Below are 20,776 nucleotides of genomic sequence, written 5' to 3'. Positions count from 1 at the left end.
TATGTACAGGGAGCATTCAAATGCCCCGCCGCTCAAAGGATTAGACATTTGAACTCGTAGAGGGATAGCCACGGGGAGCAGTCGAATATATGTACTGTGCGTTAGTGTTGAAATTTCTTTGTCTGCCGCGTCACAAATCATCATCGCAACTTCATTTTCCCCACTTTTCTCTCTTTAGATGATAGTCTAGTGATTGATTCCCTCCACCTTCCCTACCTTTTCTGCAACTTTACTACTCGTTGTTTGAGGCTCAAGCAGGTAGATCGGTTGCGTAATTGCTGACTGCACTCACTTGGGCTCAAAAAAGCGCCCTCCAAGATTTCTCCTAGAGGTCTTTCGCACTGCGATTTCCCTATCCGGCTTGAGAGAAGCGTTTCCAACTTTCCCCGGAGATGGATACGAACTCAGGAGAGCCTGCGCAGGGATCCAAGAACCCAGATCCCAAGGCTCCAGTGAACAGCTCCGATGATCAACCAAAAGACTTTGTAGAATTTCTCTTAGAGGACCCCTCTGCCGACCGCGACCCCATTCGATACGGGCTGCCACCACTGATACCCGGCACCTCCCGATTACCCAGCTACTTCTGGAATCAATTCTTCAAGAGCTATGATGAGGCAATGTTGGCAGATGAGGAGATGGCCTACATACAGGCGGAGGACAGGAAGGGGAAAACTATTCATGCGAAGACTTGGAAGCAGATCGAAGAGCACGAAGACGAGATAGATATCAAAGAGCGCGACGGCGAGGTTCAGGAGCTTCGGAAGGTCATCACAGAGCGCGACGACAAGATCCACCACCTCCAGCATGAGCTCACCAGGCTCCGTGAGGCCATCACCAGCATGGGACAGATCCAGCACACGACGCTTGTCCGCCGAAATCGCAAACGCTGAGCTTGACGTCAAGCTGTAAGTTGCAACCTCTTTGTCGGATGTCTTGGTCGGTTTCCCCCCAATGTTGACCAAACTGTCTTCAGTCAGAGTGCATCGGAAGCAAATGGAGCGGAACCTGATCAATGAGCTTGTTTGCGAATGGAAGCGGTCAATCATTTACTCCAGGGACTCCAGGTTTGCTAGTTCGGGGCATCGACCAAAAGGTTCCTGCTCTACCTGCGATCGCATTCCTTCCTTTGCTCCATCTTGACCGCAGTCAAAATCTTCCTTGCATGTCACTCTGCAAATGCAATTTACCGTCTGGAACCCTCCTATCTTTCCGAAATTCCGAATGTCGGACATTGCGCATCACTGCAGCGATGACGGCAGCAACGGAGAGCCACAAGACTATCTTCTGCAAGCTCCTCATGATGACGTGGACGGAATGAGCGAGCGCGAAAGCGACAATCACGGTCAAAGCATCGACGAGGCGGACACAGAATCGTACTACTCAGCGGCGTCAATCAAGACCACCAAATCGCTGCCAGACGCCGCCAGATCTGACAACGATTATGGAGACGTCAGCCGCCGGAACCAAGCCTTCTTCGAGCAAGCCAAGAGCTTGAAGATGCTTCAAGAGCGGTATCAGGAGCAGGAGAGAGCGCTCCACGACCGCGACAAGTTCATCGAATATCTGGGAGAGCGCGCCATCACGTACAAGAAGAAGCTGCTTGCCTATGCGGAGCGGTATGCCGTGGGGAAGGAGCGAGCCAGGCTGCTCGAGGAACGCGTCGAGAGAAGAGACAAGAAGATTCGCAAACTCGAGGAAGAGCTTTCGGGACTGCGCAATGGCTCACTTGGAAAAGAATCACCCACCGCTCTTAAGAAGCGAGACATGACTCGGAGGTACACGTTGCCGGGACGTCTGCAGAACATCAAGCTGGGAGGAGATTGACCTTAGGATCACGGTCAGAATGACATGTCTGAATGAGGTATTTGGAGATGATCAAGGCAGGGAAGACAAAGGAAGCACATGTATTCAGAGAAGAGAAAATGAACCAGGTATTCACCGGAGGTGTACTCATGCGGCTGACTTGACAAAGGTGAAATTGATCTTGACAGTATTCAAAATCTGCCCTCCACTCATTCTCCTTTCTGTTGTCGCAAGTCCCACCCTTCAATTCTCGACATCGCTTTGCAAGTTCCCACACGAACACCACTAAAAGCTCTTCAGCCCTCCAAAGACTCCAACAAAATGAGCAAAACGCCTTCTCCGGGCCAAACCAGCCATGGAGAAAGCAGCACATCAGCCTCGAGTCCCAGCGACGCGCACATGACTCACGAAGAAAAGATCAGCCAGCTCGAACACACCATCCGGTACCTCTCCGTCCGCTACGACAAGTCCAACCCCTGCAGCCAGTGCTCAACGCGCGAGCAGCAAATCAGCCAACTCGAACGCACCATCCAGCGTCTCTCCGAGCGGCTCAAAGACTGTCAGAATCAATGCGCGGAACAAGTCAGCCAGCTCGAGAGCGCCATGGAAGGTGTTACTAAACGCCTCAAAGATTTTCAGGGTGCCTGCGAGCAAAAGATCAGGGGGCTCGATCTCATCAACCAGCGCCTGTCTGTCCGCCTGAAGCAATCCCAGAGCGCTTGCGAGAAATTGCAAAAGGAGGCAGATAGGAAGAACAGGCCCCGAGGCGGTGTCAAGAAGAGAGATGCGAAGAAATGAGAAGGTTACGATACCCCATCTGGGGATCCTAGCCGTGTCATGTACGTTCAACTGGAACCTCCCAAATCTGAAAAATTTCTAATTGTCAAAGACGCGCAAGGGATGATGTAGAGGTCAGGGGCTATTCTTGAGCCAGTAGCTGCGCCGAAGCTTTGTTGAAAGGAGATTTTCTTCAGCGCACAAGGGAGCGAGTAAGACTTTGACTACCAGGCCTCGTTCTCACACAGAAGGAATGAAGACACGCCACATGGGTTCTGGTGTATCCTGCTAGAGATCGCGGAATCAGGGGTCCAGAAAGCGTGCGAATGATGGCGACCGCGAACGCAAAGGAAACGCGCAGAAGGAGAATGAACATCTAGGGCAGTTGGATCATACCGTACCTGTTTTTGGGTTATTCAATTTCTACCATTGTCCTGGCCTCTCCAGAACGTGCTTGATCCATGTTGCCTTCCTACAGTTTGGGCTGAAGTGAGCGCGCAAATGGGTGATTGGGACGATTGATCTCGCACTTGCCGCATCTTCCAGAAACTCTGAACACAAGCACCTCAAAGCTCCTTCTCGAACCTTGCACACCCAAACTCCCACCTTGCCTCTTTGACGATCTGTCTTAAACTAGCTCTTTGCCGTGGTTTCCCACAGCAGGTAATCCGCTTTTTCATCGCACTCTTCCGGCCTCAAGCCGAAAACCTTACAACATGTCCGAAGATGACCGCAACCCTACCACTCGTCTCCCTCCCAAGATAGTCCCCACCGTGAAGCGCAATCGAGACTTCGCCAATGACGATGAGGACGAGCAGCCGCGCGCTCATCGACCGCGGCTCGAAGACGACGACAAGGCGAGCATGGACGACGCGATGGACATCGGCGACGGAGACGGTTCAGAGGACGGCAATGAGGATTCCGACGACAACAACGGATCCACCTACAAGTGCAAGGGTCAAGAAAGACTCGTCTCCTTTTCCCCTTCCGCACACAGCGAGAGCGACGACATCCTGAACAAATACCTCGACAAGTTCAAGCCCAGCTGGGACGACGTGAGGCTGGAGAGCAAAATCAAGGCCATTGCGAAGGAATCTGCTTATAAGACCAAGTCCTGGATTGAAGAATGCCTCTATGAGCAAGCCTTGATCAAGGACCGGCAGATCAAGAACAGGGATAGGCAGATTAGGCACATGGCTCTCAGGGATGCTGGTGGAGACCGGGACTGGAGCGAGATGAAAGAAGTGGCAGAAAGTTTCGAGAAACAGGTCCGCGAGCAGAAAGAGCTCGTGGCGACGTTGAATCGCGTCGTTGGCTCTCAGGCTCTCGCCATCAAGGAGAAGGACGACAAGATCCGCAAGCTTGGAGAGGAAGTTGCAGCTCTTCGTGAGAGGTTGCGCGGAGCTCAAGGTCTACCCATTCGAGGCCATCCGGCGCACAAGTAGGATGACAAGACATTTCTGGACTGGGATCCGGTTAGAACTCTGACGAGAGAAGTGAAGATCTGCTGGAGATGGAGACTGCCGATTGAAACGAGAGAAGCAAAAGTAAGATCTGGGGATACACATGTAGCTAAAGGAAACAAATAAATCCTGCCACTGTAACAAGTCCGAAATCTAGTACCAAAATCAATCTAAGCAAACAGGGCATCCATCGCTTGGGCAAAAAAACAAAAAAACAAATCTGGAAGCTGCGCATCAGACTTGAACCCGCGAGCTGGCGGCCCACATGATGCCTGGCTCAAACTTATCCCCTGATTATTTAGAGGAGTAGTAATGAAGGCTTGTGCCAACCCGGCCAAGCAGACCGCAGTTTCCATTGGAAAGAGTCTCGCGGAATCAAAATATGAAGCACCTCTTGGGACACACCTCGACCTACAGCAGGTGAGTGACCTTGAGTCGCCCCGTCGACGCCCAAGACGGCGCGTCAAGTGGATGCATCAAGTGACGTGCAAAGCGCGTTGCAGCCCATCTGTCTGCTTCTTAAAGACTGCCAATCCCCAACCTCACCGTCCACGCCTACCTACCGCCCACACACAAACCCAACCCAACACAAATCAACACGTCCTACTCCCTCCACCACATCCAACTCAGCCCACCACAACCACCCCGTCCGTCACCATGTCCAAACGCCGCCGCATCTTCGGATCCACCGACACGACGGAGCGCGACGGAAACAACGGCAAGACGACCACGCTCTCCTCCCTCACCACCACGACCGACCAAGCCCCGCTCACCGCCCGGATCGACGCCACCATCACCAACCAAGCGGCGCTCATCGCCTCGCAGCGGCAGTACATCCACGACATCCTGTCCAACATCTCGCAGCTGGACGGGTTCGCCAAGGCGCACGCGGCGATTACCGAGGCGCGGGTTGAGGAGCTGAGGGCGCGTGTGGAGGAGTTGGCGAGGGAGAATGAGGAGTTGAAGAAGGGAAGGGGGAGGAGGGTGGCGAGGGAAGCGATGGCGAGGTTGAGACGTTGAGGGAGAGGGTCAGGGAGTTGGAGGAGGAGGTGGAGAGGTTGAGGGAGGCGCAGACGCAGACGCAGATGCAGACGCAGCATGGCGAGCTGGCTTTTCGCGGTCGGGGTGATTAGTGGGTAGGGAGAGAGCAGCGATGGGAGGGCCGAGAGGTGGTAGCTGTGGCTGCTGAATACATCGGGACTGCGAATGAGTGGACGGTGACGAAAGAGAAGACGAGATACAGCGGCTTGGAAAGCAGAGGCCAGATTGGATCCGCCAGGGCGATGATGGGAGAAAGTCGACAGATGAGGAGATGCAAAACGGCAGGGAGGACTCGGGAGACAAAACGAGAAATGGAATGCTCGAAGCAAAGACTTTTGACTAGACCAAGGAGGCATTGACCATTTACCAACCAATCAATCAAACCTGCTGCTTCTCCATCCACTCCCTCGCCTCATCCTTGAACTCGTCCCTCCACCTCGACAGCGGCGGGCGCTCGTTCAGCACATCGCCCACGCTCCACAGCATGCGCTTCTTGTCCGTCTTTTCATCGACATCGTTGTCCGGACAGATGACGTAGAACTTGTCCTGCTCCATCTTCTGCACCAGCAAATCGACCACCTGCTCCGGCGCCCACGCGCCAGCCGGCTTGTCGCGGGTCGAGTTGGGGCCACCGCCAGACTGAACAAATTAAATGTCAGCAAGCACATTTGATTTACATCGCTGTTGCAAGGGAGGAATAAGGGAGACTCGCCATCCCAGTAAAGGTCCAACCTGGGACGAGTAGGTGGACGCTGAGGCGCTTGTCGGCGCGCAAGTCGTAGCTCAGGTGCTCGGCGAGCGTCTTGACGGCCGCCTTGCTCGCGTTGTAGGCGGGGTTGCCTGGCGGGTTGGTGATGCCTTGCTTGCTGCCGGTGATGACGATGGCGGATTGCTTGGTGCCCTGCTGCAGGAGGGGGAGGAAGGTGTTGATGCCGTTTGTGACGCCGAAGAAGTTTGTCGCCATGATCTGTGTCTCTTTCTCAGCTATGCATAGCACGATATTGCAGGACAGTCACGCTACCTTCTCAAACCCCTCGGCCTCCCCCCATCGGCTCCCCTTGGCCGCCGTCCCTGCGTTCAGCACCAGCAGCTCGACGCTGCCGAATCGCTTCATCACGTCGCCCTTGAGCTGCTCCCACTGGTCCTGCTTCGACACGTCGATGGCGTATGTCTCGACGTCGGCGCCGTCTTTGCTCAGGTCCGCCTTGGCCTTGGACAAGGTGTTTGGGTCCACATCGCCAATGGCCAGGCGCATGCCTTGTGCGGCGCAGCGCTTGGCAAGCGCGAGACCGATCCCCGATGCGCCGCCTGTGATCAGGGCTGTGTTGGCGCGCGCAAAGACGGCGGAGGCGGGCATGTTGTAGAAGGGGCTTGGTTGGGATGAGGCGGGGTTGTTACGTAGGTATTTGTCGCGTGTGCGTGTCGAGGATGATGTTGAGGGAAAGGAAGATGCAATTGAAGCTTTTTGAATGGCGACAACTCAATTATAAATCGTGGTGGGCTTACAATGGTGTTTGGTGTTTATATCCGCGGCGGCACCTTGGTGGACTCGTAGTTACGGTGTCCCTGTCCCTCGCCAATCGTATGACGTCGATGCGGGGTAGCTTCGTGTTTCCTTTTTCGGACCAAAAAAGTTGAAAAGTTGAACTTTGGCAGTGCCTGGTCGAGTCTTGCATTTCGTTGGGCCAAACTGCGCTCAATGGGATGCTCGAGCAGTCGCGTGTGGCCCTGTCGAATGACGGCTATCTAGTGTTCTGATGCGGTTGTCAATGGCACCATGTGGTCGCCAGAGGGGAGTATGAAAATCTTGAGAAAATCTTGAGAAAATGCTCATCATCGTCTCCATGGATAAAATGCTCTGTATCGCTTTTTTCTATCATTCACTCAATCCATAAACAACACAGCTAGCACTCGATGACCCTTTCGGAGCTCATCAAGTACCGACCACTCAACGACTCCACCACGTCCTTGTCCCTCCAAATCCCACAACAGGTATGTGTCTTACTTCAGCAGCTTCCTCACACTCGTCTCCATCCACAACTTGGCGTACTCGCGGTGCAGCCAGTCAAAGGCCTTGGACGGCGGCGCGGCCTTGGCGCCCTCCTCGGTGCTGTCGAAGAAGAAGCTCTTCATGGTGAAGACGGCGTCGTTGCCGTCCTTCGCCACCTCGATGCTGAAGATGCCGTCGCTGTTACGCGGGCCCTGCTTGCGCGGCGAGTCGCCGCAGCGCACGACGACCTGTTGAAGGCGGCTTGTCAGCGATGCAATCTAGGCAGCTGGCTACTTCTGGATGGGGGAAAACACACCTTGTCTTGCGCCCTATCCACCACCTCAAAGTGATCCGCAATGCGCTCGCCGAGCTTATACGCACTCTTCTCCAAATCGCTCTTCTCCCACAGATCCGTCTCACGGCCCTCGAGCTTGCGAAACGCGCGCTGCATAATGCGGCGCTGAATCTCGAAACCGGGGCCACTCCACACGCCGGCGCAGAAGCGGCGGGTCAGCTCGTCGAGGTCGGTCGTCTGCAGCCGGTCGAGCGGCACGCGGCGCTCGCAGTGGTCCAGCATGGCCGGCTTGTTCTTGTGCGGGTTGATGCCGTCGACGCTCTTTGCGATGCTTGAGAAGGACGGCGACGAGACGTCGATCGGCACGAAGGACGTGTTGCGGCTGTACACTTTCCACCCGATGAAGCCGGCGCCGGCGCTGGCCGTCGTGTACAGCACGAAGCGGTTGATGGCGCGCATGAAGCGCGAGCCGGTGGCGGGCGGCATGGTGGTGATGTTTGAGAGGAGGGAGGGAGGGTGGTCGCGGTGCGTGATGATGTGTGTCGTGTCGAGGGAAGAGAGAGGTGAGGTGGGACAAAGGTCCGTATCAACGTGGACTGTGTTCGGGTTTCCAAGGCCGAGGGTGCAGGACGCGCTGAATCAATCGCTCGAAGAAAGGCCGCTGGACAGGGGGAAAAATCAAAATGCGTTGGGCTCGCTCACGTCTAACGCCTGCTCTCTGGGCAAAAACTTTGCGTACAGTTAGAGATGAATTGGTGTTGGAGTGGTCCATTGCTCTCCCATCCCAATTGGCATCCCGAACAAGTGACGTGTGTGACGTGACAGAGCCCACAGCACGACATGCATGGGACGGGGCACGATGCGGTCAAGCGGAGGAGTCTACAAAACGGTCGGTTCTGGCTCGGCCGCAGCGCTTCCGCTTCCGACTCCGTTTGCGGGAATCCCGTGCCCTTGACCTGCCCCTCGCCGCTCGAGACGGGGACTCATGAATTTAAGATGCGCATCAAGGTCCAAAGTTTTCTTCACCTTGCTGCATCAGAGTATCTTGACTTGCATGCCCAATTCAATTTCTGAAGTTTTGGTCATTTGGATTCTCGGGACATTTTTTAACGGGTGCCGAAGGATTTATTTCCCCGCGGCGTCGGTTCATTTTTGAGCGACTCGACCATGACCAGAAAGAGGACGGCCGTTTCCTCCCTTGTCGTTGCTCACCAGCCATAATCCTCCATATGTATGTACAAGACGGTATCACAGGAAAGAAGAGCTATCCGTACTTTGCCGCCCCTATCCGTTTAGTATAAACCTATAGAAGAAAAGTTTGAAGGAGAGCGAGAACCAGTAGCAAAGGCCAAGACGAAAAATAGGCTGTGATGTGGCCGAGTAGAATAGAGAGCCCACGATAGGGGCAAAGTTAGAGAGTTACCGTCGGCCTAGTCTGGAAGCAAACATCAACCAACCAAGTCAACAGCAAACCCACCCGCCTGCACGCCAAACTCTTGCAACAGTCCATCCCACACATCCCAGTCAATGGGACTCGAGTCGGTGGTGTTGAGTGGCGTGTTCCATCCGCTTGCACTGACGGGCGGTGTTTGCTGTTGTTGTTGCGGCTGCGCAGTCTGATAAGCTTCTCCGTTCCTCCCGTTGCCTTCAGCTTCTGCCGGGCCGCCCGAGGCCCCTCGGCTTTCGGTGACTGATTTGGCTTTGGCTCTGGAAGCAAGCACAGAGACAGCCTTGAGGTCGTCTATCGGCGGAGGTGGGCGGTTTTGGCGAGCATGTTCTGAGGCGTACGAGTCCCATGCCTTTGCGACCAGGTTGCAGACAGCAATGTGCAGAGGATTGTTGGGGTCTGAAACGATTTGGCTGTGGTACTCGAGAGTCTTGTTGACCTGGTGCCATGCCTTTTCAATCTCCTTGTCGTCGATCCAGGGCCGGAATCGAAGAGCCATGAGTAGATAGATGAGAGCATCCCACTGGTAGTAGGCATCCACGTGCCACATGAACTTTTGCAGAGATGGGTCTCCGTGCGCCAGATTGTCAAGCTCGATTGTCTTGAGCGAGGTTGCAAATAGCAGGTCCTTTTCTTGTTGAGTGAGTGATTTGCCCTTGTCCGAGTACTGCCGTGGATGGTGTGCCAGCAGCCTTACGACGCAGAGAGCGCACCGCGCAACGATGGCAGTCAGATAGTGTAGGGGCACGGAAGGATCGCAATGCCGGAGGAATTTGGTCTCGAGCATCTGCTCAAACTCGTCGATAGCACGATCTCTGTCGGCCATGGAGGCCTCTCCATCCGAGCGTGCACAATCCGTGAAGAAGTAGTGTCTGTGGCGACGCATAAAGTGACCCATGTTGTAGCGAAGTAGACAAAAGAACATTTCCGTGGGGCCATTGTGTTCTACAGGCAGCTGCTTCATGTCGGGGTTCAGCTCGCTGTCGTTAACATTGAGAGGAAGGTCCGTATCCCAAGAAGTATGCAGAAGTGGCGAAATGCTGCCTCCTGCAAGCTCCGAAGTGCGGACCTCGAGCGGGGTGAGCTGCCACCACACTCGTCTCCGCATCTCGATATCGAATAATGGGATACCCAGTTTGGAGCCGTCCTTGTGGAGCCCGATTCTCTGGCTCATGCGAATCGCAATAGCAGTCAGCGACCATTGTGTGTGGATGTCGTAGTATGGTCTCATGGCGAGCAAAAAGAGAATGAATGCCTGGAGCACGACCAGGTCAGATGATCGGAGGAAGCCTGCCTTGTGCAAAGCAACCTTGGTGGCATATTGAAACTTGGTGAGGAGCCTATGCTTGCTCTCTTGTAGGGTCGCCTGGCATTCCTCGGCGCTCATGGACACGACAGCCATGAGGTAAATGGAAAACATGAGAAGTTCCGTTTCTGCGTCAATCGTTTCGGGATTGCTGACGGCTTTGAGGACCTGCCTTTGAACCGAGGGCGCATGGAGTAGCTTGACAAGGGGGTTGACGTTGTCCAAGTAAGCTTGCCAGAGGCTGAAGATGTGATGCGGTTGAGGATGAAGAGTTCGGAGATCCAGGTTTTGGCCGTGCATGAGGCCCAGTATGAGCTGGCCCTCGTCCAGGCTGTAGGGATCGAATTGGTTAGCGGCCGATGGTCCGTTTTGAGGGCTTGGATGGTCATGGAGAAGCTGCCTTGGGTCCCTGATTTCGTCGTGGATACCCTTCCAGAGGTTGCTTTCGAGATATCTGGAGCTGCCTTTTTCAAAGACGAGACGTCCCGTGTCGGCAGGTTTAGGTGCAGTGGCCGGGGATTCTCTACTAGGCGGGCCAGCGGCGGGATCCCTCGGCGTCGGCTGATCCCGAGCATTGAGCGGAGTGAAGCCAGGTGCCCAGGGTTGATTTGAGGTTGTCGGAGTAGCAGTCGGCTTGGCCGAGGGAGACTTGGCATCGACGCGGGCTCCAAACTGCGTGAGCAAATGTTCGTAGTGATCAAGCTTGGCATGAAGGTCCTCATCGGAAAGCTTGCGCTTGCGACGGGGAGCAGGCTCCCGGTAGAGACAGGCAGCGCGATATCTTCGACACGAAGAACAGGGCTCGACGCGATCGCACTTTACTTTTCTCTTTTGGCAGCTGATACAGGCGTTAGGTTTGAGCGAGGCATTGTTGATTTGCGCTTGCTCGGGGCCCGGAGCCGGCGCTGCGCTCGGATTCGGTGGGTTGGAGTCCAGAGGTCGATTGATGGGGAGAGAGGGTTGGAGAGGATGTTGCGAAGCCATTCCGACGTCGTTGGTGATAGCCGGAGCAGTCGTCGGGGGCAAATCTGACGAGGGTCCTGCAGGTACGGCGTCACGAGAGTGAGGGCCGAGGCGCGTGAGGTTGCTCATCGAGTTAGGTTGCGCTTGGGCTTTGGGGTAGTGGACCGTGGGCGCAAGAGGTGGAAGCGAGAGAGAGGCGGGAGCAGAGGCGATGAAGACGGAGAAGTTTGTCCGATATTCTCGGGAGATGATGTAGTGGATTGCGTCGCGGCGTAGTGTTAGAGGATGGTGAGGGAGGAAATGGAGGGAAACGGCGTCGGACCCCCGCCGCCCGACCGGGTATCCGGCCCTGGGCTAGCGACTGCTCTTTGCATCTACCGACTCCCGACTCCGGGCCCTGCCTGCTGCTCTAACAAAGACGACTTCGCCTGCCGATGCATCGCTCTTTGCACCTGAAATCTTGGTGGACTTTCATCTTGTCAACCACTTCCAAGGAGTTGAATGCAGCGTCGACGGACCTGCAGGAACTATGGGCTCATCTCCCGCATTGTGCGTCGTCGACGCCCTCAAGCCCCCAAGCCAGCCAACCCTCATTGGCGGACCACCCTTTCTTCTCGATGATGCGGATTGCTTATTTTAACAGCATCCAGATGCAGAGTCTCCACACAGACCAGGTGCCTAAAAGAGTGGCACATATGTCCAACATCTCGAGTACTCACTGTCCTTTGGCCCCTTGAACTTGGGGGCTCCCTATTCCTACAGTCCTCAATCTGCGTACTCACACTCTGAAAATGACTCCACCCTATCTTACTTGCAGTCGCGTGCTCCAATTTTGTTGCCTAGCCTCGCCCGAAGAGCGCGCTACTCCGTGTCGTGCCCGTGCAATCACCTAGAAGACCGACGTGCATGCGGCGTCAGCCTGTTACACCACAGCCTGCGCTAGTAGCACTTTCGTTCAAGACAAGTCTGACTGCTTCTCCATTTCAACTTCTCTGTTTGCTGATTCCACCCTCATTCCTTTCCGCATCTCATACGTTCGCTCACCATGGCTGACAAAAAGCCAATTGATGCACGAGCACCCAGTGATGATCTGCCAGCTAAAACAGATGTCGAGGCCGGCGGTCTGCAAGATCCACAAGAGCCTCTCTATCCGCCTACTAGTGTCGTGATTCCGATTCTTTTGGGAGTCTACGCCGGAATCTTTGTGGTTGCTTTGGATCGCACCATTGTTGGTGTTGCGACTCCCCGAATTACTGATGAGTTCCATTCGCTTGGGGACGTGGTAAGTGACTCATGATTCAAAGTCTACAAATGTCATCTAATTGGGCTTTAGGGATGGTACGGTTCAGCATACATGGTAAACTCGATGGACAAATAAAAGCGGCCCTTAATCTAACAACTTCCAGCTCACAGCATGTTCTACGCAGCTGGTCGTAGGAAAGCTCTAGCAAGTCTATCTTCCTGCTCATCCATTTCAAAAGCTAACAAAATGAAAAGCACTTTTTACAATCCAAAATGGGTCTACTTGATCAATCTCTTTCTCTTCACCGTCGGATCTGCCATATGTGGCTCAGCACCAAACTCAATCGCCTTCATCATCGGCCGAGCAATCGCTGGGCTTGGATCCGCAGGCATGTTTACTGGTGGTGTCTTGCTCGCCATCCCGTTGATGCCGCTCGCAAAACGTGCCATGATCCAAGGACTTGCTGGATCGGTTTTTGGTATCGCTTCAGTTACGGGACCCCTGATTGGCGGCGCTTTTACGACGAGCTCCGCGACCTGGAGATGGTGCTTTTACTTGAATCTGTAAGATATGGAAAAGACTTCTTCTCTGGGGTACCCACTAACAATTCAAAGGCCCATTGCAGGAGTTACCTCGGTTTTGATTATGTTCGTGCTGAAGAATACTCCTCCGCCGCGTAATGCCGGACTCACGCTCCGAGAAAAAATCATTCAGCTCGACCCCTTGGGTCAAGTTTTGTTTATGCCGAGCATCATCTGTCTTGTGAGTCCTGACAAGGTGGATTTCAAACAACGTCGGTTTCTAATCCAGATCTCCAGATCTTGGCTCTACAGTGGGGCGGCAATAAATACGCATGGTCAAATTGGCGCATCATCTTCCTTTTCTGCATGTTTGGAGTGCTCATTCTCGGCTTCATCGGAGTCCAAATGCGCAACAAAAACGACACGGCAACCATTGCCCCCAGAGTCGTTTCTCAGAGGACCGTTGCCAGCGCTCTGTGGTTCACCTTTTGCAACTCGAGGTATGCCTCCCTACGCTGACCCTCGAGACCCAGCTAATGTTGTCAAAAGCTCCATGTTCGTCTTCGTCTACTACCTCCCCATCTGGTTTCAAGCCATCAAAGGCGCATCCGCTGTCCACTCTGGTGTCATGAATGCAAGTCATTTGGTCCAATCCAACTTCTTCCGTGCTGACTCTCTGGCAGCTTCCACTAGTGTTGAGTCTCGTCGTCGCCAGCATTTTCACCGGCATCAGCGTCTCGAAGCTCGGGTACTACACGCCCTTCATGATTGCCTCGAGCGTTGTCGTGTCCGTGGGCGCAGGGATGCTCACCACCTTCCGCGTCAACACGGGTCATCCGGCCTGGATCGGCTACCAGGTGCTGCTCGGATTTGGTCTTGGATTGGGCATGCAGGTAAGCACTTCCGGCGATGTTGTACTTGACCAACCTTGGCCACCTCTGTACTCCTGCTGCGGAACGACTACTGACTCGCTTCTCAGCAAACCAACATCGCGATCCAAAACGTGCTCTCGCGCGTCGACGTGCCCATCGGAACCACGTGCCTCTTCTTCTCGCAGCAACTCGGCGGCGCCGTCTTCGTCGCCGTCGGCCAAAGCATCTTCACCAACAACCTGATCAAACGCGTCTCGGCCCTCACCGACCTAGACCCGCGCTCCATCACGGCCATCGGCGCGACCGAGCTGCAGCAGCGCGTCCCCGCGTCCGCCCTGCCGGCCGTGCTCGTCGCCTACAACGGCGCCCTCGTCAAGGCGTTCCAGGTCGGCATGGCCATGGCGTGCTTTTCGATTATAGGTTCTGCGTGCGTCGAGTGGAAGAGCGTCAAGACGGCGAATTCGGATGCCAGGGCGCCGGAGCCGCAGCGAGAGCAGCCAAAGGATATCGGGTTGGAGGCGCCGCCGGGTGTGAATGTGCCAGGCGAGGAGACGCCGCTGAGGAACGGCACGGTCGTGTCGAAGGGAAATGGGGATGAGAAGGTGCTCAATGAGAAGGCTGATGCGGGACCGACGCGCGAGGGTAGTAGGATCGATGGCCAGGTGGAGAGTAATGCTGCGGTGCCTGAGAAGAAAGGTGTTGAGGATGGCCCGTCGCGTGCGGCGTCGGGTGCAGATGCAAAGGTGGTGGAGAATTAGACGACAGATACCTCTAGATACGTAATGTTTGCTCTGCATTGGCTCAAAAAGGAGTACATTCTGGGTTTGCGGACTTGGGAATGGCTAGTTCTGCTTCTTCGGGATTCCTCCACTGCGAGCACTTTTGATGTTTCCATTCTTCCACTTGCATAGATACATAGCTAGACTAGACAAAACAAAGTATATTCAACACCAGAACCGACAAGCAATGGCGGTCGTCGTAGTCATGCTGGTAAAGGAGCCGTCGCAACTGTAATGTCTTGCGGTGTTTCAGATGGTACCCAGGGGGTCTATTATCTTCGGACTCCGAATATATTCCCCACCGACGCTTTTTGCAGCCATGTACAACACAACAGCGCCTAATTGGAATGTTCTATCGTCATCAATTAAAGCATTGAATCGCCTACCACTACCAACGCACAACACTTTTGGGTATATCATATCACATCCTCCCCATCTCCCTCCCTCCACGCCTCCCTCAAATCTTGTCCGCCCCCGCAACCCTCACATCCTCGACAACGGCCACGCCCTCACTCTTCTCGCTGCCAGCCATATCCCTCACAGCCGTCTCGACGCCCCCCGTCGCCGCCATGCCGGGCGGCAAGTGCATCAGCACCTTTTCGCCCGTAAACAGCAGGTCGATCTGCTCGAGGCTCAGGTTCTTGGTCTCGGGGTAGAAGAAGTAGATGACGGGCACGAATGCCAGGTTGAAGATGGCGAAGTAGAGGTACGTGCGCCAGTGCACGCTGGATATGCTGACGGGGACGACCTCGACGACGAGAAAGGTGAAGATCTAGGGGAGGGCGGTGTTAGCTTTGTGGGGATTGCGGGGGAAAGGGTGGGAGTTACCCAGTTTGACGCTGTGGCTAAGCTGGCGGCTTTGGTGCGGATGGCGAGGGGCGCGTATTCGGCGGGGAGCAGCCAGGGGATGGCGAGCAGGCCGATGGCAAAGAAGAAGTTGAAGGCTTTGATTGAGCAGTCAAGTCAGCTGGGTCCACAACATACTAAGAAAGATGATGGGTTGGAAGCTCACCAAACAGCATGACTGCTGCCGCAATACCCGCGCCCCTGGAACCATCGGCGACTGTTCCCGCCAGGATGGCCATGCAGGCAGCTTGGCCGAGGACGGCGAAGAGCATGAGCTGCTTGTGGTTAGCTGCCAATTCTGACATCTGTGTCTGCACTTGTGCTTTACCTTGCGGCGGCCCACTCGGTCCAGTATCCACACGACCGGGAACGTGGAGAGGAAGTAGGCGATGCCGTTGAAGCCAGCCAGAAGCAACGAGAGGTTTTTGGACATGCCGATGCTCGTTTCAAAGATGACTGGTGCCTGGCGGGTAGTGTTAGTTGAGCGACCGGTGAATGATGTGGAGTCGGGGTATTGGATCATACATAGTACGTGATCAAATTGATACCTGAGGGATGTCAGTCTATGAGAAACCAAGAGAGAATCAAGTCACTGACCAGAAAGCTGTTGCATGAATTGACCGCCAATTCCCAAGAGCGTGCGGTAGCGGAATCTTTGGGGCCCGTCCTTGAGGAGCGCCTTGAACGTAGCATGGCCAGCAGCCTCCTTTTCTTCGTTCAAAGTGCGCTGAATTACCTCAACTTCGGCAGCGACTATCTGAGAGTCGATTGGTATGCTTTTGGCGTTTGGCTGAAGTGCCCAGAGTACGTATCGAGCCTTCTCTTCGTGGCCATGGTTGAGCAGCCAACGCGGCGATTCGGGGAGGAAAATGATCATGGCTAGCGTGACAATGGCGAAGGTGATTTGGAAGGCCTACGTTTTACCGTCAGTCTTGTTGCTTCTGGCTGGATATAGAAACACATCATCTTACGATTGGGAAACGGAATTGCGACTCGTTATCCACAAAACTAAGGGCATAATCGATCCAGTACGCGAGGGCTACGCCAAAGATGTTCAAGACGAACTATCGAATTGTCAGTAGACTCATCGTTGGTTGATGACTCCTGGTACTCACCTCGATGGCAAGCCCCTGACCGCGCTTGTGCGCCTTCATCAATTCGGAGTGCCAGACGGCTGGCATGACATGTCAGTGAAGGGACAAGCAATCGCCTTGGAAGGCTCCTTACGAATCGCAGAAGTGTTGATGCCATTGCCCAGTCCTGCCACAATTCGTCCAACGATCAATTGTGGGATTCCATACGCAGAACATTGAATGACGGCTCCCACAGTGAGAACGCAGCAGCCAATCATGATGCTTCGCCGCCGGCCCAGCTTCTCGCCCGTGATAAAGGCGAAGATTGCACCAAAGAAGCATCCAATCTCGTAAATGGCCACCACGGTGCCCTGCAAGGTCGAGGATCCATTCTTTGTCGTGTCGATTTCGGGGAAGCGAGCTGTGAAGGCAGAACCGGTCAAGAGTCCGCTCATGACCCCCTGGTCGTAACCTGTTCATGTCAGCGTCTGCCATGGAGCGGATAGGCTTAGACTTACCAAACAACAAAAAGCAAAAGCCGGCACACAAGGTGATGGCATAGTCTAGTGCCTACCGTGGGTTAGTCAGCGTTACGACAGACGTGCAGTAATGTAGACTGACCTTGCCGGTCAACATGATGGCGGCAATCAACGCTCAATGGCTATGAAGGAAGAACAAAGATGCAATGCCGTCGTCAGTGACGCTATGCAAGCTTAATATATGACAGGTGAATGTCTTTCCTGCTGGGCGTATACATGCAAGGACGCGGACATGACGGCGGTACCCCGGCTTGCGCTACCCCAGATTTCCTCCGCAGTCGGTCGGTGTGGGGTGTGGGCCGGCAGGTTGACGGACTTGGTTGCGTGAACTCGCAGGCATTTGACCCGGTTTGGCGCTCATATCACGCAATGACGACCAAACACGCTTGAGGAACGCTCTCGACTGATAACGATTGTAGTTGTTGAAGCATGCAATTTTTTGACGTCGTCGACTTAGGCTAAACGCTTGCTGCGTCTTCGGCAGCCCTTCTCAGGAGACGGCGCGGCAAAGCTACCAGATGGCCGGCGGGGTAAACGCGTGCGACGTCAGGCAAACTGCCTTGATGAGGTGACACCAGGTCGACTGGGCGGGGCGCATCGAGTTTCCTCATAATCCAGCAATCCGGGCGCGTAACTCTGCCGTTCGTGGCCACGGCCCCCAATTCGGAACCTCGAGCCTACTCCAAATCTGGGGAAGAGGGTTCGATGGAAAGGGCATTTCCTGACGCTGGACGGCGAGCCTTGATAAAAAGACGTAGCACCCAAAACCTGCATCTACGCGGTACTCCACTTGTGCGAAATAATGCCGCCGGATCGTGCCATGGTCGTCATTGAAACCCACAAAGTGTCGGCGTCAGCCACCGAAGGGGTCCATCGGGCCGTCCCCAGATGGAGGTGAGCAGTCAGTCGATGGAGCAGAGGGTGAGGTCTTCTCTCCTGTCGTCGGGTCGCTCTGCAGTCTTCGGGGAAATCACGGCAGCAAATTGATAAGACGTCGTATCGATTGATCGGAACGTCCTCAAAGAGAAAAGCCGTCAGACAGAATCGACCCGTCATCCCCGCGTCCAGTGGGTCGTGGGGGAACTCTAACTCAACAGCCTCCACCCGAGCTTCTGTCCGTCATGGCCCTGAGCCTTCGCACTACTCCACCAGCCGCTGGGCCCCAGTGCGCTCAAAATGTCTCCGTCCCCCGATCACGTTCCCGCCTCTCCATCCACCTCTGCCAGAGTCGACTCCATCTCGAGCCATGCGAGTCCGGCGGCTTCCGCTCTGTCGCCTTCTTCCTTGGCAAGCGCCCCGGAGGCCGCTTTGAAGAGGAAGAGGGGTAGACACGGATGTCTCAACTGTAGAAGAAAGCGGAAAAAGTGTAAGGACTGGCAGAGTAGCAACCAAGCCATCCCGCTGACTTGCGACGCGTAAAGGCGATGAAGTCAAACCAAAGTGTACCAGGTGTACAAAGCATGGCGACGCCTGCGAGTGGGATAACCGCATCATATTCCGGCACAATGGCTTGACAAGCGAGCACCAAGCTTCAATGAGGAAACTGGTCAACCAAACGCCACGACCCGGAGGCGACTTGACTGTACGACCTTGTGCTCGTTCTGCTGGTACGCGCTAACTGTAGCACAACAGATCATCAATGTTACGTCCTCCGTTTCGCAAACATGTCGAGGCGACGAGCCCTCTCCTGACGACCGCCCATCGTCCAGTCAACACCAAGACAACTGGCCAAGGCAACATGACTCTGCTCCCGCCAGATCCGATTCTTCGCCGTACCAGTCAAGGTCTGGAGATGGCCCATCGCCTCATGACCGAACCCAACCCAGTCCACGGTTCCCACCATCCATTGCTCTACCAGATGCCTCGGGTCTGCCATATCCTTCACCGAGTTCGAACGATGCGCCGTCCTCTGCTGTGCGCATGAAGAGGCAGGCGAGCGACATCAACACAATTCTGAATGGAGAAAACCGTCAACTGCCTCGTCCTGAGCGGATGCCACCAGTAGCTGATCACTTCGGCGCGTATACAACGATGCAGTCACCCCTGCCTACCCCCGCGTCTGTACCACCTGGAGAAGGACCTGCTATAGAATTTGTTTCCACTGGGTTGTCTCTTTCTGCTGGAGAGCTTGCCGCCCTCGACTTTCTTACCTCGCAGCCCCATCCAGCTCTTCCGGACCAGCTTCCAATTGCGGACCAGGATCGGGCATGGATATCCCCCGATGTGAGCCATGAGGTATCGTCGGCCTTTTCTGGCGAAGTTCTGGTCGAGTCACCAAACGGGCTGTACTACCCCAGCTCTGCCTATAGAGACTTGCAGCAGAACTTGCACACGCATATTGTTGAGACGGCCCGAAATAGTGGACTCACGAGACAAGCTACTCCAGAGGCCGGTGCCGAACACATCGATCAAGTGCGCGCGCCAGCGCATTCGGAAACAATTTCTGTTGCCGCTGAGAGACTAGAGTCTTTGACTCGACATCCACGAGCGACAGGACTGACGGAGCAGCGCGAGATTGAGCTCTGGCAAAACTACCTGAATGAAGTGGCCCCGTGGCTGGACAAATTTGACAATCAACGGCATTTCCAATTCACCATTCCCATCATGGCCAAGACGTGTACTCATCTAAGGTATGCGGCTTTGGCCCTCTCTGCACGTCAACAGGAACGGAAGAATCCGTCGAGGCCTTATACCGAAAGTTTGGGACTGTATCAAGAAGTCATCAGAAACATGGTTCCAGAGCTCGAAACAATGAGCACCGCTGTCGTTGCATCGAGCGTGTTGCTGTGTGTGCTGGAAATGATCATCGTCTCGCCTAAGGACTGGGGGAGGCATCTCGACGGCGCATCCATCCTACTTCAAGCTGCAAATATTACTGGCGTCTCAGGGGGCGTGAATCAAGCACTGTTCTGGTGTTATGCTCGAATGGACGTTTGGTCTGGCTACCTCAGCGATTGCTGCACCAAGGTGCCCCTGGATCGATGGCTGTCATCCAACGTCCCAATGTCGACGGCCGTCAACGTTTTCAAGAATGAGTGCAAAGGCTTCGACGCGTACGCCAATTACGCCGTGTTTCTCTCGGCGTCGGTTGTCAACGTCATCAACGGGCGTGGTGACATTTTCACTAATCCCGAAAAGCGTGCTGAGTACATTGCTCGCTGGAAAGCACTGTTTGATCTCGTCGAGGACTGGTTCTCGAGCCGTCCTGTGGAGATGATTCCTCTTCTATCCTACCCAGCGTCTATCAATGACTGGGAACATCCATTTCCCAAGATCTTGTATGGCAATCCGCCTGCGCAGAATGGAAACTCGCTGTACCACTTTTGTGCCATTAGACTGCTGCAAGAGAAACCAAAAGAAGTGCGGCTCGGCAAAAAGACGGGCAAGAGTCTCATCTGGCATGCACGACAAATTTGTGGAATAGCGGCCAGCAATTCGCATCACGGAGCATGGGTATGGCCTACTTCTTAACGCTGCATGCATCAACTGACAACTTTGACAGATCAATGGCCTCCAACCCCTCTGGGTAGCTGGCAAGCTCATGAGCCATCCGAGTGAGCATCGAGCCATTCTAAAAATCCTCAAGCGCATCGAAGACGAAAGCGGTTGGGCAACCAAGTGGAGAGCAGACGAATTGAAAGAGTACTGGGGAGCAGAAATGTAATCGCGTAAGGTTTTGTTCCTGCAGAAGAGCATACGCCTATCCGCAGTAGACTTTTAATGCGGAGAACAGTACGAACAACTCGTATTCCATCCGCAGCCAAGTCCATGGAACAGCCGTAGAAGTAGTCAAACCAGACTTTCGGCGTCGCTCACAA

At 54.6% G+C, this 20,776-nt stretch overlaps 11 protein-coding genes across 11 annotated transcripts; 7 read left to right on the top strand and 4 right to left on the bottom strand.

The window, feature by feature from the left end:
• Window positions 1–169: 169 nt before the first annotated feature.
• BKA78DRAFT_156504 (uncharacterized protein) lies at window positions 170–1,067 on the top strand. Its single transcript, XM_066883027.1, has 2 exons — window positions 170–905; window positions 974–1,067. The coding sequence occupies exon 1, from the start codon at window positions 393–395 to the stop codon at window positions 888–890; it is 498 nt and encodes a 165-aa protein (XP_066743755.1). The 5' UTR covers window positions 170–392; the 3' UTR covers window positions 891–905; window positions 974–1,067.
• Window positions 1,068–1,930, top strand: BKA78DRAFT_156505 (uncharacterized protein). Its single transcript, XM_066883028.1, has one exon. The coding sequence runs from the start codon at window positions 1,177–1,179 to the stop codon at window positions 1,822–1,824; it is 648 nt and encodes a 215-aa protein (XP_066743754.1). The 5' UTR covers window positions 1,068–1,176; the 3' UTR covers window positions 1,825–1,930.
• Window positions 1,931–2,124: 194 nt separating this feature from the next.
• Window positions 2,125–2,601, top strand: BKA78DRAFT_353915 (uncharacterized protein; the record flags this gene model as incomplete). The annotated part of the gene is made up of 1 exon (XM_066891633.1): window positions 2,125–2,601. The coding sequence occupies one exon, from the start codon at window positions 2,125–2,127 to the stop codon at window positions 2,599–2,601; it is 477 nt and encodes a 158-aa protein (XP_066743753.1).
• Window positions 2,602–3,296: 695 nt separating this feature from the next.
• BKA78DRAFT_296724 (uncharacterized protein) lies at window positions 3,297–4,025 on the top strand (the record flags this gene model as incomplete). The annotated part of the gene is made up of 1 exon (XM_066886655.1): window positions 3,297–4,025. One exon carries the CDS (start codon window positions 3,297–3,299, stop codon window positions 4,023–4,025), a length of 729 nt encoding a protein of 242 aa, XP_066743752.1.
• Window positions 4,026–4,355: 330 nt separating this feature from the next.
• BKA78DRAFT_296723 (uncharacterized protein) lies at window positions 4,356–5,063 on the top strand (the record flags this gene model as incomplete). Its single annotated transcript, XM_066886654.1, has 1 exon — window positions 4,356–5,063. The coding sequence occupies one exon, from the start codon at window positions 4,356–4,358 to the stop codon at window positions 5,061–5,063; it is 708 nt and encodes a 235-aa protein (XP_066743751.1).
• Window positions 5,064–5,379: 316 nt separating this feature from the next.
• On the bottom strand, window positions 5,380–6,595 carry BKA78DRAFT_337329 (short chain dehydrogenase/reductase). Its single transcript, XM_066890245.1, has 3 exons — window positions 6,106–6,595; window positions 5,797–6,051; window positions 5,380–5,723 (listed from the first exon to the last, which is right to left on the bottom strand). The coding sequence occupies exons 1-3, from the start codon at window positions 6,439–6,441 to the stop codon at window positions 5,463–5,465; spliced, it is 852 nt and encodes a 283-aa protein (XP_066743750.1). The 5' UTR covers window positions 6,442–6,595; the 3' UTR covers window positions 5,380–5,462.
• Window positions 6,596–6,689: 94 nt separating this feature from the next.
• Window positions 6,690–8,235, bottom strand: BKA78DRAFT_317560 (uncharacterized protein). Its single transcript, XM_066888724.1, has 2 exons — window positions 7,391–8,235; window positions 6,690–7,322 (listed from the first exon to the last, which is right to left on the bottom strand). The coding sequence occupies exons 1-2, from the start codon at window positions 7,853–7,855 to the stop codon at window positions 7,086–7,088; spliced, it is 702 nt and encodes a 233-aa protein (XP_066743749.1). The 5' UTR covers window positions 7,856–8,235; the 3' UTR covers window positions 6,690–7,085.
• A 158-nt stretch (window positions 8,236–8,393) lies between these two features.
• On the bottom strand, window positions 8,394–11,351 carry BKA78DRAFT_317558 (fungal-specific transcription factor domain-containing protein). The gene has a single exon (XM_066888723.1). The coding sequence runs from the start codon at window positions 11,212–11,214 to the stop codon at window positions 8,818–8,820; it is 2,397 nt and encodes a 798-aa protein (XP_066743748.1). The 5' UTR covers window positions 11,215–11,351; the 3' UTR covers window positions 8,394–8,817.
• A 732-nt stretch (window positions 11,352–12,083) lies between these two features.
• Window positions 12,084–14,672, top strand: BKA78DRAFT_156474 (major facilitator superfamily domain-containing protein). Its single transcript, XM_066883025.1, has 9 exons — window positions 12,084–12,367; window positions 12,419–12,442; window positions 12,492–12,532; window positions 12,583–12,891; window positions 12,943–13,090; window positions 13,147–13,349; window positions 13,399–13,483; window positions 13,533–13,742; window positions 13,829–14,672. Exons 1-9 carry the CDS (start codon window positions 12,131–12,133, stop codon window positions 14,477–14,479), a joined length of 1,908 nt encoding a protein of 635 aa, XP_066743747.1. The 5' UTR covers window positions 12,084–12,130; the 3' UTR covers window positions 14,480–14,672.
• Window positions 14,673–14,859: 187 nt separating this feature from the next.
• BKA78DRAFT_317554 (general substrate transporter) lies at window positions 14,860–17,452 on the bottom strand. Its single transcript, XM_066888722.1, has 11 exons — window positions 17,041–17,452; window positions 16,938–16,989; window positions 16,574–16,891; window positions 16,462–16,520; window positions 16,318–16,410; window positions 15,944–16,259; window positions 15,872–15,894; window positions 15,675–15,809; window positions 15,513–15,621; window positions 15,329–15,444; window positions 14,860–15,272 (listed from the first exon to the last, which is right to left on the bottom strand). Exons 1-11 carry the CDS (start codon window positions 17,053–17,055, stop codon window positions 14,958–14,960), a joined length of 1,551 nt encoding a protein of 516 aa, XP_066743746.1. The 5' UTR covers window positions 17,056–17,452; the 3' UTR covers window positions 14,860–14,957.
• Window positions 17,453–18,989: 1,537 nt separating this feature from the next.
• On the top strand, window positions 18,990–20,622 carry BKA78DRAFT_251966 (uncharacterized protein; the record flags this gene model as incomplete). Its single annotated transcript, XM_066884693.1, has 2 exons — window positions 18,990–20,411; window positions 20,461–20,622. The coding sequence occupies 2 exons, from the start codon at window positions 18,990–18,992 to the stop codon at window positions 20,620–20,622; spliced, it is 1,584 nt and encodes a 527-aa protein (XP_066743745.1).
• Between the last annotated feature and the right edge of the window lie 154 nt (window positions 20,623–20,776).

This window comes from Phyllosticta capitalensis, assembly GCF_038381095.1.
Source record: "Phyllosticta capitalensis strain CBS 128856 chromosome Unknown BKA78scaffold_6, whole genome shotgun sequence".
Taxonomy (NCBI): domain Eukaryota; kingdom Fungi; phylum Ascomycota; class Dothideomycetes; order Botryosphaeriales; family Phyllostictaceae; genus Phyllosticta; species Phyllosticta capitalensis.
The sequence above is the reverse complement of the archived record's forward strand: the minus strand, read 5'-3'. Positions and strand labels throughout refer to the sequence as shown.